Here is a 15190-nt window from a genome sequence, read left to right as displayed (position 1 = left end):
AGACTTTTGCGCAGAGCAGACGCCAGAACAAGGGTCTGAGTTATCTGAAAGTACGAGTACAAGTCTCAAGTGGCACCTGATTTTTGTTCTCAGGCGGTTCCTTTAACACCTTCCCAGGGCGTCTCCACATACCCACGCGGGCGCTAACGGTGCACGTCTCGGCTCTGGGGAGCCTGCCAAGCGCAGCTGCCGGGTCAGGGAGTGAGAGCGAGGCTCAGTACCTGGCCCGAGGGGAAAGTCGCGCCACCAGCTCAGCTATTCCAGGCGTGGGAGGTGATGGAATGTGGCAACTCTGCAGGGTTCAGCAGAAGCAGTGGTAGTCCGCGAGTCCTCGGTTCCACTTCCCGAGGCAGGTCACCGCCACCTCTGAACTTCCTTTTTCCGCTTGGTAAAAGGGGAGGTTGGAAGACCCCGACCCACCCAGATGCTGTCTCCGCGCGAAGGTGCTGCCCCTTTAAGAGGGGCGGGGGCGAGGAGGAGGTGGCCGCGCCCCCTTCCTCTCCGCTCAGCGCCCGCGGAACCACCTGTCTCCAGCCTTTCCCCGCCCCTTTCGGGCGGGGCGGGGGAGGAGAGACCGGAGAAGGAAGGCTGAGGATTTACCTTGAGGGGCGGGCGAGCGGCGCATGCGCACGGCCGGACAGGTCCGCGGCGCCCTCACTTCCTGGCATTTCCCCCTCCCCCTCCTCGCCGTTACCCTGTACATCCGGGTCACTTGCCCTCCCCTCTCAGAGCCGCCGCTACCGCTACCGCTGCCGCCGCCGCCGCCTGGCTTGTCGCGGCTCCGCCACAGGGGCAGGTGCGGAGGGGCTCCCGCTCCGGGCCCGGAGCTCCCCCTAGCGCCGCTGAGGAGCCGGCGCCGCAGCTCGAGGAGGGCGGAGGAGCGGGGCTGAGAAGCGGGGCTGAGAGCCCGGAGGCTCGAGCCGAGGGTGAGTGACTTATTTTTAACGTTCCCCCGCTCTGCCCTCGCACCCCTCGCTCTCCCGGCTCCCGACCCCATTTTGGCGGAGGGGCCGGGTGCGGGGGGGGCCCGCGCCGGCGCGACGCTTCCTCCTTGCCCGGCTCGGTGGGCCGGGCCCCGGCGCTAACACCCGGCGCTGCGGTTGCGCCTCCGCGGGCACCCCCGACCGCCGCGCCCCCGGCCCCGCTTCCTCCCCAGCCTCCCCCCTCACTCCCGGGGCGCCCATTCATTCGGACCTGCCTTTCTTCCGTCCTTTCGCTCAACTTGCACGTCCGTGCGCGTGCTCGCCGCTCCCTCCCACCCCCACCTTTAACCCCCCCAAATCCTATTGCCGCTAGTGACCTTTAGCCCCCTGGCTCCTCCCCTCCCGGCTCCCCTCTCACCCCCAGCACCCACCCCCCTTCTCTCCTCGCGGCTGCTCTTCCTCCCTCGTTACCCCCAAATTCACACCCCCTTCTCCGCGGACACCGGCACGCCTCTCCTGGACGCACACCCCTCCTGGTCACTGGTATCGAAGTTGGTGTCTCTCTGGCCCCGCCTCACTTCGTCCACCTGTGCGGCCGGAGCTTTCTGCCTTGAAGATGCGCTGACCTCTTACTTCCCAGTGTTTAAAGTCCAGATTCTCAGCGCTAGGGTGTGGTCTTAAGAGTGTTCCCAAAACACACAATTTCTGCTATAATTACCCAGATCTGTGACTGTCAAACTCTTCTGGAAGTAGCAATTGCTGTGGTTTTTCTTACTTCTTTTTTAACCACTCGGGTATTCTGGGCCATACCAAATATGTTTTTTTCTGGAAACATGTCTATAATGGATTAACATTCTCCGAATGTAAAATTTGGCGAAAGATTGTTACTTTTTTCTTCTCCTCCGGAGTCCTCCTTGCTCGGTTCCGTGACTGATTTGCAACATTACCTGCTAATACTGTTTGTTGGTGAGACTTTTTCTTGTCTCATCCGGCTACATTTATTGAGTGGCCTGTCTGTGTGTGGAATACTGATGAAATGCCTGATTACTTGCAGAATCACAAAGTGCCATTCCAAAGATAAAATTTTTGGAAGTTGTTTACCTTTTTCTCCCCCCTCCTGTAAGTTTGTTGAGTTTTCTCTCTTTTTAGTCTTTATGTGAAAAATGTTTATCAATTTTGTATTCTTATTGTGTTGTAGTCTGGGCGACTGACATTCCAAAGGAGTGTTTTATGTAGCCAAAGAAATTTCAGTCACTTTGGTGTTTGGGGATTTATGATCGCAAATCATATTAGATAGTTCACCTCAAGACAAAAAACTGATCCTTTTAAATCTGTAATTGTGTTTAATAATAGACGCAGAAGCTTTGGGTTTAGAACAACTCGATAATTGGAAACTTTTTTGATAGCCTGTTTGTAGAGTGTTGCAGTTACTAGAAACTGTTTGATCCCCATTGGTACGACGAAATGACTGGTATTTCCCCCTTGTGACTTTCCATAGTCCATAATAATGAATTCCAAGGGAGATTCTTATTCCTGATGTGCAGCCTACCTGCATATCAGTATAACGATGCTATGCTATTGCTATAACACTAATAGCGTTTTTCCTTTTGGGGCGTTAGGTATTTAAGAGGCCCTAGAATGAAAACCTCCCCATTAGGTTTTAAACAACAGTGAGATTTCTTAACACACAGTCAAGAATACTTTTTTTTTTTTGGCAGAGCAGTTTTGCTAGATAATCACTTTTTAAATTTCATATAACTTTAACAGTTCTGTGACTGCCTCTGAGGAAACTTTTGCCTGTAAAATATGGAATATATAGTATGAACTCTAGATTATATGATGTTTGGGTAGAGGCTAGGTTTTTTTTTCTCCCCAGAAAGTGGTTGACAAAAGAGAGTCAAACAGAAGTGTGAGAAGTACATTGAGTCCAATCACCTTAGGAAACATGGGTTCAGATGTTGGATAAAGCTAAGTGAATGCAGTGTATATTCCTGATAGAGTATAGCTGACAGACATCTAACTTGCTGAACTTAAATTTGTTTTCTGAACTTTACAAGAAATTATATGTCAGATAGTGCCACCCTTGAGATTATTTGACTCATATTTGAAATAGGCATGTACTTTAGTAAAATAATAATTGAGGGAGGAATATAGGGATTTACTTATTTTATTTTACTCCTAGTCTACCTCCTTGGGGAAAATACTGGGCTGGATTAAAACATGGGACAGCAGATAAAGTTTTTAATTTGAGTTAATAAGAGTTAAAGTTACTGAATTCTTTATTAAGTACTAATGCACTCAGCCATAAGAGCCTGTAATTTTCTCTTTCACTGTTCAGGGGAAACAGTTATAATACTTGAAAATATTTATGTTGTTAGTGATATGCCTCCGATTATTTTTGATCTCTCCTTTTACTCCACCAGGTTATAGCACAGTGCCTGCTTGGTGCATAGTGGGGACTCAGTGCCAGTGTTTAGAATAATTGAATGAGTGGTAAGGTCAGAGAGTTTCAGGCTATAGTAGCATTTTGTAATTATGTGGCAAAAGTTTTAGAGAAAGATGTTAATTCTTTTAGTTGCAGTTTTCTCATCTTACATTTTTCGCGTTGCTATACTGGATTCTTTAAATTGCTTTGAGATCTTTGGGGGAGAAGCAGAAAAGATGTCATTTTATATTATGCTTTAGTTCAGTGAATGGATTTGTTTACTTAGCATGGGCATTTGATATATGTATCTTGTCAGCATTCATGAGCCATAGACAATTCTATAATTTCTCGTGCATTGAAAGTTTCTAAAAGTCAGCATAAAAATTCTTGGATGCATGAACTCGTCCCATATTATGGTCAGTTTACTAAATTAGGTTAATGTTTTTAAGAATTCTTTTTCATAGCAGAAATAAAAGGCCTAATTCAAGGATGTGACCATGGCTAACTTAATATTTCAGTGTTGCTCCTGATAGTTATGTTAATAGTAACTAACTATGTAAATTACTACTTGCCAGGCATTGTCCTAAGACATATTTTGATCTCTGCAACAACTCTATTTGAATAGGGATTAGTATTTACATTGCGACAATGAGGAAACTTAAGCGACAAAGCTACTGTGATAGAGCTTGGTTCTGGTAGTCTGGCTTCAGAGTTCATACTGTTAATCATTATGCTGTAATACTGAGCACCTACCATAGGATAGATTTTTAATGTACATTTGGTTAGTTTTATGATACCCATGCAAGGTGTAGGTATTAGCTGTAGTTTTCACATTAGGAAATTAAGGCTCAGAGAGCTTAAGTAACTTGCTCAAGTACTATAATACTCCTAAGTGGGATATGGAAGGCTGGCATTTGAACTCAGCCTTCGTATGACTTGTATCCTTTACTAAAACTCTATTTCAGAGTACTAATTTCAGATCCTGTATTTGATATTACATATTTAGACTATAGAGGGCATACTTAAAATAGCAAATCTCAAAAACTCTTTTTTTTTCAGCTGCCACACACAATGGATAATGTTCACTTGTTCTGTGCTCCCATGTGAGTACATACAAGGTTACAATTTCCTGCTTGCTAACTGTAGCTACACCCCTTTCCCACTCGTGGAAGTATATTGGAATGCAGAGTGAGTGACATTTTCATTCGGGTAACATAAAACATTTTAAACAAAGAAATCATTCTTAGAATTTTGATTCTTTAAGTGTGCATATTTCTTATGACACATAAATTTTAACAATGAGTGAGAATGACTGTTTTCAAAGATATTGGGTGATTTTTTTGTAAGTAGAAGACCAAATGCAAAGATACATTTTCGCAGCTATCTATTTTTAAAAGTTCACGCTCAACATAGAGGTGCTATTGTATGCTACACTGCGAATTCTGTACAGATATTTTCTGCCATGCAAGTAACCTCAAGCTGGTTTATTATGACTGGTATAAATTAAATCCTAGGCTGATACATACTTTTGTCACTGTGCCTATAACACTTCTTCCAGTCATTCAGTGCAATCCATATTACAACGAATATTAGTTTAAATGCGTTGATCTCTGTTAAGTTTAAATGAAATCTGAGATTTGCTAGGTCTTGTGGTAGACTTGTGCAATTTGTTGACTTGTACTCTTATTGAGAGATTCTACTCATTGCAAAATTTTAGTATGTATATAAAATATGTATGTATAGAAAATATCTGTACAAAATTTGCAATGTAGCATACAGTAGCACCTCTATGTTGAGCGTGAACTTTTAAAAATAGATAGCTGCGAAAATATATCTTTGCATTTGGTCTTCTACTTAAAAAAAATCACCCAATATCTTTGAAAACAGTCATTCTCACTCATTGTTAAAAAAACATTGCATTTAAGTCCTGATAAGATTCTGCAATTGTTATCTATAGAATGGGGATAATAGTGTCTCTGCTCAGTACCTCACAACGCTGTTGTGAAATTTTTATATTAATTTCAGTGCAACATAATAGGGGAGATAGGATATAATTATATAAAAATAATGCATTTCTGAGTTGAATGATGATTAAAAATAATTTTCTATTTTTGATCATCTGTGCATCTCTTTGACACCGGGCACAATATGTACTGTATGGATTGCCATTAATGAACCTAATCGTTTTTAATCGTTTTTATTGTATATACATACATACAAAGCAAAGAAAGATAAACCAATAATTTTCAAAGCATACTTCAACAAGTAGTTACAGAACAGATCCCAGAGTTTGTTATGGGCTACCATTCCATCATCTCAGACTTTTCCTTCTCGCTGCTCGAAAACACTGGAGGCTAAAGGAATATTAATATAGTGATTCAGCAGTCATACTTATTTGTTAAATCCTATTTTCTCTGTTATAACTCCTCCTTCTCCTCTGATCCCTCTCCCAGTATTTAGGGAGCTGTAGGCAATGCCCATTCTGACTTTTACATGTTGAGAGGCTATCAACACGAAAGGATAGGGGAATGTAATTAATCTGTAATCTACGAGAGGTTGGTCCCTGTGGATTTCAGGGTTTATCTGATCTAAGAACCCTCTGGGAATTATAGATTCCAGGAAGGCATGCTTAGTGCATGAAACCTATATAGAGTCTCTCTTTGAGCCTTAGGTGTTCTTAAGAGTCAACAGGTGTCCATGGAAATTAGCTGTATTTAACTGAAACTTGCCTAAGAGGAGCTTCCAGAATAGTCTTGACTCTATTTGATGCCTTGTTTTATTACACTTATTTTATAAATTTCCTTTGGTCCAGAAGGCGCTATCTATCCCCCTAATCTTCTTTTGAGGAGTCAGGCTGAAGTCCATGTTGTGATGCCTTCTAAACTAAGACCTGAAGTGTAGAATAGTAGTCAGTCAGGCAAAAGGGAGAATGCATGGGGGTAGGAGTAAGTAGAAGTACATACAGTTGAGAGGTCAAGTACATTTTAGCAACTGATGCTGCTTCTGTATAACAGTAATGTTGAATGTAAAAGAGGAGTGAGAAAGAATAAGCCACAGAGGTAGGGAAGAGATAAGCTGTTTAAGACTGGCTGCATGAGTCATATTAAGAGGTTCAGTTCAATTTGGATTAAAGGCATTAGAGAAAGCATTATAGGATTTTAGGGAGGGGAATGTGGAAATACTCAAATTTGTGTTTTTGAAAGGTTCTTATGACAACTTTTAGAGATTGGATTGGAGGTGGAGTAATATTGAATACAGGAATGCAAGTTAAATGCTGTTTCTAAAGTCCAGAAATAAATTGGTAGTGATTTGTCCCTGAGTAGTGACAACGGAAGGGTGGTGTTTATTCTGTAAGATTTGTTGATTTACTGAATGCGGGCCCCATTGAACCAGTGACTTTGTTTTTGGTGGTAGTATATGGGATGAAGTTTCCCCCAAAGGGAACTTGGAGCTGGGGCTAAGCCAGATGTGTTCTCTAGTAGGCTTTTTTCCATTGACTTCCCAGATTGTTAGTTTTTGAGATGGAGTTTAACCACCCTAAAATTGGAATATCAGGTTGGAGACTCAGAGAGGCATCCACGATTCAGACATTCACTTTCCACAGAGTCCAGTAGCAAGCTAATAGGTGCTTTTCACAAGGGCTGTGGTAGCTGTATCAGTAAGACTAAGTCCAGAACCCCAAGGAACCTCAGCAGGTAAAGGTAAACCTCTGCCTTTGCCAGAGGCTCCAGTGAGCAAAATGGTGATTCACAGAGGCTTGTAGGGTGGTGGGGTGTTAGTGCTTTTCTTCCTGTGGCTCTTCCTGATCAGAAGAAACCCCCCTGGCACTTAAGGGATGGAGAAATACAAGCATATAACACAATCCCTACTATGCATTAGAAGTAGAGGCTCAACAACAGTACATTGAATGGGCCCTAAGAGCTCACCTTCAAGGTCACCTTAAATTCTTTTTACCCATGTGAACCCTGCCTAAATACTATTAGCTCAATGCAGGTGTCCCCTCCCCCATGGGACTAGATGATGGCGTGAATGCCTATATTTAAGAGATCCATAAAAAAAGTTCCTTCCTAGAGTTCTCTGGGCAATGTCAGTCAGATATGTATGGCCTTCAATCCCTCTTGGGGGTAAGGGAGATGTCAGTCCTGTACATAATCATCTTTCTCCTTAAGAAAAAGATGAGTTTGTGGGTAGAAGCAGAGGGAGAGAGTAACTCTGCAAAAATAATCAAGGCTTTGCTTTCACTTTCAGTCACTACCTCACATTATCAACCAAAATAATTTCTAAGTTTTCAGTCTATCCAACCTCTATATTGGGCAATAAGATCATCATTACTGTCTGTTTCATTTTGGGGGACTCCTTGCCTCATAGCCAGTCTTTCCCCTGGAGCCGTGGAGCTTGTTGCCGCATTGTCATCATACATTCCTCTGTCTGCCAGCTTGGACGAAAGTAAGCAACAACCAAGCCTCCATTTGGGCAGCTACTTTTTTTTAACCTTTTTTTATTGTATAGTATAATATATATACAGAGCAAAGAAATAAAAAAGCAGTAGTTTTCAAAGCACTCTTCTACAAGTGGTTACAGGACAGATTCCAGAGTTTGTTGTGGGCTACCATACGATCCTCTCATATTTTTCCTTCTAGCTACTCTAGAATATAGGAGGCTAGAGGGCTTAAATACTTTGCTATCACAATTGACTTTTTTTTCCTTATTTTTTTGTAAAAAATAACATATATACAAAAAAGCTATAAATTTCAAAGCACAGCACCACAATTAGTTGTGGAACATATTTCAAACTTTGACATGGGTTACAATTTCACAATTCAGGTTTTTACTTCTAGTTGCTTTAAAATACTGGAGACTAAAAGAGACATTAATTTAATGATTCAGCATTCATGGTCATTTGTTAAGTCCTATCTTCTGTGTATAATTCCACCATCACCTTTGATCTTTCCACCCCTCTTTTTAAGGGTATTTGGGCTATGGCAATTCTAAATTTTTTACGTTGGAAGGATCTGTCATTAATATGGGGTAGGGAGATGAAACTATCTGATGTTCTGGAGAAGTTGGGCTAGGTTTCAGGACTTATCTGGACCAGGGACCCATCTGGAGGTTGTAGGTTTCTGGAAAGTTATTCTAGTGCCTGGAACCCTTGTGGAATCATATAAATTGCCCTAGGTGTTCTTTAGGATTGTCTGGAATGGTCCTGGTTGGGGGTTGGCAGGTTATGATAGGTAGCAAGGTCTACCTGAAGCTTGCATGAGAGCTACCTCTAGAGTAGCCTCTGAACTCTATTTGAACTCTCTCTGCCACTGATACTTCTATTTTTTTAACAAAGAAAAAAAATTTTGCATGCCATACCCCTTACTGATCCCTTTCATTGATCACTAGCATTTCAAACTAAATCTATTTTAACATTTGTTCCCCCTATTATTTATTTTTATTCCATATGTTCCTCTCATCTGTTGACAAGGTAGATAAAAGGAGCATCAGACACAAGGTTTTCACAATCACACAGTCACATTGTGAGAGGTATATCATTATACAATCATTATCAAGAAACATGGCTACTGGAACACAGCTCTACATTTTTAGGCAGTTCCCTCCAGCCTCTCCATTACATCTTGGATAACAAGGTGATATCTACTTAATGCATAAGAATAACCTCCAGGATAACCTCTTGACTCTGTTTGGAATCTCTCAGCCATTGACACTTTGTCTCATTTCACTCGTCTCCCTTTTTGTCCAGAAGGTTTTCTCAATCCCTTGATGCTGGGTGTCAGCTCATTCTAGAGTTTTTCTCAATCCCTTGATGCTGAATCTCAGCTCATTCTGGGATTTCTGTCCCATGCTGCCAGGAAGATCCACACCCCTAGTAGTCATGTCCCACGTAGACAGGGGGAGGGTGGTGAGTCTGCTTGCTGTGTTGGCTGGAGAGAGAGGCCACATCTGAGCAACAAAAGAGGTTCTCTTGGGGGTCACTCTTAGGTTTAATTTTAAGTAGACTTGACCTATCCCCTGTGGGGTTAAGTTTCATATGAACAAACCCCAGGACTGGGGGCTCAGCCTATAGCTTTGGTTGTCCACACTGCTTGTGAGAATATCAAGAATTCAGCTTGGGGAAGTTGAGTTTTCCCCCATTCTCACCATTCCCCGAAGGGGACTTTGCAAATACTTTTCCACTCACTGATCAAATCGCTCTGGAATTCATCATGGCATCACCTGGACAAACCAACAAAATCTCATGTCCTATACAAAGTTCCATGTACTTAAGGTGTTCAATCAACTATCTACATAAGTTATATTAGGAGATGCACTAGTCAAAGTATAGATTTGTACCAAATAAACATTTTTTGCTTTAGTCTCACACATTAGTTGAAATTTTAAACTATTAAGTACCATCTATTTTCAGCACACTGCAGTAATGACATTCTTTTGTTCTTCCTCATGCAAAAACATTTTTAAAATTTGTACATTTAGTCTCTATCATTATACACTGTAGGCATTCCTAGATTATACCATCTCAATCTTTATTGTTTGTCTTTCTTTGTGATTTCATTTATGCCCCAGCCCTCCTCCCTCTATCATTCTCATACGCAGCTTCATTCAATGTTTTTACATAATTGTATTACAGTTAGGTAATATTGTGCTGTCCATTTCTGAGTTTTTATATTCATTCCTGTTGCACAATCTGTATCCCTTCAGCTCCAATTACCCAATATCTTACCCTATTTCTATCTCCTGATGGCCTCTGTTACCAAGGAAATATTCCAAGTTTATTCACTAATGTCAGTTCATATCAGTGAGACCATACAGTATTTATTCTTTTGTTTTTGGCTAATCACACTCAGCATAATGTCCTTAAGGTCCATTCATGTTGTTACATACTTCATAACTTTATTCTGTCTTACAGCTGCATAATATTCCATCTTATGTAAATGTCACAGTTTGTTTAGCCAACTCTCTGTTGATGGACATTTTGGCTGTTTCCATCTCTTGGTAATTGTTAATAATGCTGCTATAAACATTGGTGTGTAAATGTTCATTTGTGTTCTTGGCCTCGTGTCCTTTGAGTAGAGACAGCATATAGATGGGTCCCGTTTTTTAATCCATTCTGCCAGACTATGTCTTTTTTTTTTTTTTTAATTTTTTTTTTTAAAGAGAGAGGAAGGGAAGGAAAGACAGAGAAAGAAGGAAGGATGGAAGGAAGGAAGTGAGGAAGAAAGGGAAACATTTTTAAACATTTTCTTGTTTTTTTTTTATTATATTTTGTTTGTTTGTTTGTTTTTTACATGGGCTGGGGCCGGGAATCGAACCGGGGTCCTCCGGCACGGCAGGCAAGCACTCTTGCCCGCTGAGCCACCGCGGCCCGCCCAGACTATGTCTTTTGATTGGAGAGTTTAATCCATTAACATTCAGTGTTACTACTGCATGGGTAGTACTTTCTTCTACTATTTTCCCTTCTGGATTTTATATGTCATATCTAATTTTCCTTCTTTTTACCTTTACTCACAGTCTTCCTTTCTACACTCTTCTCCACACCTCTCTCTTCTGTCTTCGTATCTGTCTCTAGTGTTCTCTTTAGTATTTCTTGCAGAGCTGGTCTCTTGGTCACAAATTCTCTCAGTGATTTTTTTGTCTGAAAATGTTTTAATTTCTCCCTCATTTTTGAAGGACAATTTTGCTGGATATAGAATTCTTGGTTGGCAGTTTTTCTCTTTTAATAATTTAAATATATTATCCCACTGTCTTCTCGCCTCCATGGTGTCTGCTGAGAGATCTGAGCTTAGTCTTATTGGGCTTCCCTTGTATATGATGGATTGCTTTTCTCTTGCTGCTTTCAAGATCCTCTCTTTCTCTTTGACCTCTGACATTCTGATTAGTAAATGTCTTGGAGTATGTCTATTTGGATCTATTCTCTTTGGGGTACTCTGCACTTCTTGGATCTGTAATTTTAAGTCTTTCATAAGAGTTGGGAAATTTTCAGTGATAATTTCCTCCATTAGTTTTTCTCCTCCTTTTCCCTTCTCTTCTCCTTCTGGGACACCCACAGCACGTATATTTGTGCGCTTCATATTGTCTTTCAATTCCCTGAGTCCCTGCTCATATTTTTCCATTTTTTTTCCCTATAGTTTCTGTTTCTTGTCGAATTTCAGATGTTCCATCCCCCAGTTTAGAAATCCTATATCTACCATTGTAGGTTTCCATTGTTTTTTCATCTCTTCTACAGTGTCTTTCATTCCCATAAGTTCTGTGATTTGTTTTTTCAGACTTTCAGTTTCTTCTTTTTGTTCTTTCCTTGCCTTCTTTCTATCCTCCCTCAATTCATTGATTTGGTTTTTGATGAGGTTTTCCATGTCTGTTCGTACATTCTGAATTAATTGTTTCAGCTCCTGTATGTCATTTGAATTGTTGGTTTGTTCCTTTGACTGAGCCATATCTTCAATTTTCTTAGTGTGATTTGTTATTTTTTGCTGGCGTCTAGGCATTTAATTACCTTAATTAGTTTATTCTGTAGATTGCTTTCACTTCTTTTATCTAGGATTTTCTTGCTGGATAAATTTGTTGTCTGTCTGTTCTTTGACATTCCATTCAGCTTTATCTGGACCTTTAGCTTAAGTTTTGTTTAACAGAGGAGAATTTTTCAGTTCTTGTTTTCTTGTTTCTTGCCCTGCTTGTGTGGTGCACCCCCCCCCCCCACACACACACACTTAGGAGGGTCTGCTTAGATATTATAGACCCCAGCCAGATTTTCCCAGACCAAACTGGCCTCCTATCAGGAGGAAAAAGTCACCTGTGTCGGTTTTCCCTGAGGGTGAGACCCAGCAAGTTGAAAGACTTTCCTCTGAAGTCTCTGGACTCTGTTTTTCTTATCCTGCCCAGTATGTGGTGCTTGTCTGACTGCAGGTCCCACCAGCTTAAGATGATGCGGTACCTTTAACTTTGGCAGACTCCCCCTGCTGGGGGGAGGAGAGGTTGTAGGCTGGTTTTAATGGCTTCAAATTACCAAGCCCTGGTGTCTGAATTCCTTGGTGGAGGGATTCCACCTGGGTGGGGCTTCACCCCTCCCTTGGGAAAGGCACAAGCTCCAGATAAGCCCCCAAAAGAGCTCACTTCTGCCTATGCCTGGGGCAGTTGCAGCCTGAAAAGGCCTGCCGCTGTATCCAGAGGCAGTCAAGCCTTTGTAGATACACAGCCACAAAAACCTCTGTTTCCTTCTTTTCCCCCCCTTTTTCTGTCAGTCTTGCCCCCTTGGCGTCAGGGCAAAAATGAGCAACCTCTGCTTTGATCAGGTTCACCTAAGCTGGGGGCCTATTTTTCATAGTCAGAATTTGCTAATTAGTTCCACAATTGGCGTTTGATTGTGCCTAGTCCCTACTGCTGGTAAAGTCCTTTCCTTTCCCCTCTGGGAAGCAGCCTGTCGGGGAGGGGCGCCGGCCGCCACAGCTTTGGGAACCCACGGTTCTGAGGGGTGCTTGCAGCCGGTCCAGCTGGTCTAGACTGGGGTACGCTGTGTGTCCGGTCACTGATGTGGCCCCAGGAGCTGTTCTGTACTGTTTCTGGTTATTTAGTACTGGAGGACGAACTAAAATGTGCACGTTGTTAAGCCACCATCTTGACCCGGAACCTGCCACTGATACTTTATTAATTACACTGCTTTTCCCCCTTTTGGTCAGGATGTAATTGTTGAACCCATGGTGCCAGGTCTGGATTTATCCCTGGGAATCATCTCCCACATCACCAGGGAGACTTTCATCCTGGATGTCATGTCCCATGTACATGGACAATGATTTCACTTGCAGAGCTGGGCTTAGAGAGACTGAGGCCACATCTGAGCAACATCAGAGGTCCTCCAGAAGTAACTCTTAGGCTTGCCTTTAGATCGTCTAAGCTTCTCACTACCTACGTAAGCTTCCCAAGAGTAAGCCTCATGGTCGAGAGTATAGCCTATTGATTTGGCTCTCCCTAAAGTTTGACACAGTATCAGGGGATTCCCTGATGGTAAGTTTTAATAATTCCATATTCTTTCTCCCCTCCTTCAGGGGACTTTGCCAATAATTTTTGATTATCTACTTAATATACGCTAAGATGTTTCTAGGCATTACTGTAATTATACAGGATTAAAGGATCTCTTATTCTGTGCTTCCTGTGTTTCAGTTGTTCAAAGGAGCTATACAGATAGGTTGGATTAGATTATGCACTACAGAAAAGTTTAGTTCCAGATCATATATACCTTTCTTCCATTGGTCTCAAAGAGTATGTGTGGTTGTAAAATATAGACACTGTCTTCCTTACTCTATGTTCTGGATTACTTTAACCCCACCTGTTTGGCTTCGTTCTTATCTCTAAATGTCAGGTTACGTATATAAAACAGTCTCTCAAAATCCAGAAATAATAATCCCCACTCTGGACTTAATGTGTCTGTTCTAAAAGCTTGCAATCTAGACCACTGTTTTCTTATAAGCATTTTCTAAAGGTGACCATACCGTTGTTGTTTTTTTGTTTCTGGCTTATTTTGTCTCACCAAATGTCCCACGTTCATTCACATCGTTAATGCCTCACAACGTTGTTCCTTTTTGTAGCAGCACAACCTTTGTTCATAAGTACGTACCATCGTCCGCCAATCTACTTCTCTATCTGCACTCCTTCAGCCACCTGCATTATCGGGCATCATGTAGAAGACCCAAAGTCCACAGTCCATCAACATTCTTAATTTTAGATAATTTCGTTGTTATCTAAAATAAGAGACACAAGACAGAAAACTAATAAACATACCCTCACCAAATAGGAAATCTAAACCTCCTTTTAACTCTTGTTCCTCACCCCACTTTTTACCTCTGCTCTGTTGCTGTGATAGTGCTGGTGGTTTATTTTTGAACATAGCTCATTGCATACAATAGCAATTTTCCCCCTGTATCCTGGACTTAAACACTGTTAATACAAGAATCATATCTTTGAAGTAATTCTTATGACAACTCATTCATATTTCTAGTATGAATCCGTGGCACGTAGGTCTATACAATGCCTTTCAATCTTGTTCATCTTCAATATGGTAATATTACTTCTGGACCCACTAGAGAATCACCTTTGCTGCTGTCTATTCCCTTACATTGGAATTCAACCTCATTGCGAATGGTTTACCCATCTCTAGCTTCTGTGTATCTCTAAGACCCCTATCTTCTGTATTATAAGCCTCTGATTATACCTTTATGCTGGTCATAAATGTGGAATCATACAGTATCTGTCCTTTTGTGTCTGGCTTATTTTGCTCAGCATTATGTCCTCAAGGCTCATCCATCTTGTGCTTCAGGGACATCGTTTTGTCTTCTACTGCATGATATTCTATCATGTATATATATATACACACATATATACACACCACATTGTGTTGATCCACTTGTCTGTTGATGTGTGTTCTAGTTTGCTAGCAGCCAGAATGCAACATACCAGAAACGGAATGGCTTTTAAAAAGAAGAATTTAATAAGTTGCTGTTGACAGTTCTAAGGCCGAGAAAATGTGCCAACTAAAACAGGTCTATAGAAATATCCAATCAAAGGCATCCAGGGAAAGATACCTTGGTTCAAGAAACTGATGAAGTTCAGGGTTTTTCTCTCAAGTGAGAAGGCACATGGTGAACACAGTCGCGGTTTCTCCCTGAGCTGAAAGGGCACATGGTGAACAAAGCGTCATTTGCTAGCTTCTCTCCTGGCTTCCTGTTTCATGAAGCTCCCCGGGAGGCGTTTTCCTTACTCATCTCCAAAGCACTGGCTAATGGACTCTCTGCTTTGTGGTGCTGCAGCATTCTCTGCTGTCTCTGAATCTTCTTCATTCTCCGGAATATTT

The 15190-nt window shown here is 41.7% G+C and overlaps 1 protein-coding gene across 7 annotated transcripts in view; it reads left to right on the top strand.

Annotated features, from left to right (window-relative positions):
* CYRIB (CYFIP related Rac1 interactor B) overlaps window positions 1-15190 on the top strand; it is a 197033-nt gene that overhangs the window by 79135 nt on the left and 102708 nt on the right. Inside the window, exon 1 of one of the 7 annotated variants that reach the window (XM_077167665.1) lies at window positions 861-926. The exons of 4 other annotated variants lie outside the window; for them this stretch is intronic. Coding sequence is in view for 1 of the 3 variants with exons in the window: in XM_077167666.1 (XP_077023781.1) it covers window positions 4530-4536 (7 nt within the window). In the remaining 2 variants the exon portion in view is untranslated. Of the gene's footprint in view, window positions 1-860; window positions 927-1394; window positions 4537-15190 lie in introns of those variants that run through there. 2 more of the 7 variants (XM_077167660.1, XM_077167666.1) reach the window with 2 other exon arrangements.

This window comes from Tamandua tetradactyla, chromosome 6 (genome assembly GCF_023851605.1).
Source record: "Tamandua tetradactyla isolate mTamTet1 chromosome 6, mTamTet1.pri, whole genome shotgun sequence".
In the NCBI taxonomy this organism is placed as follows: Eukaryota; Metazoa; Chordata; class Mammalia; order Pilosa; family Myrmecophagidae; genus Tamandua; species Tamandua tetradactyla.
Note: the sequence above shows the minus strand (reverse complement) of the source record. Positions and strands in the feature narration are given on the sequence as shown.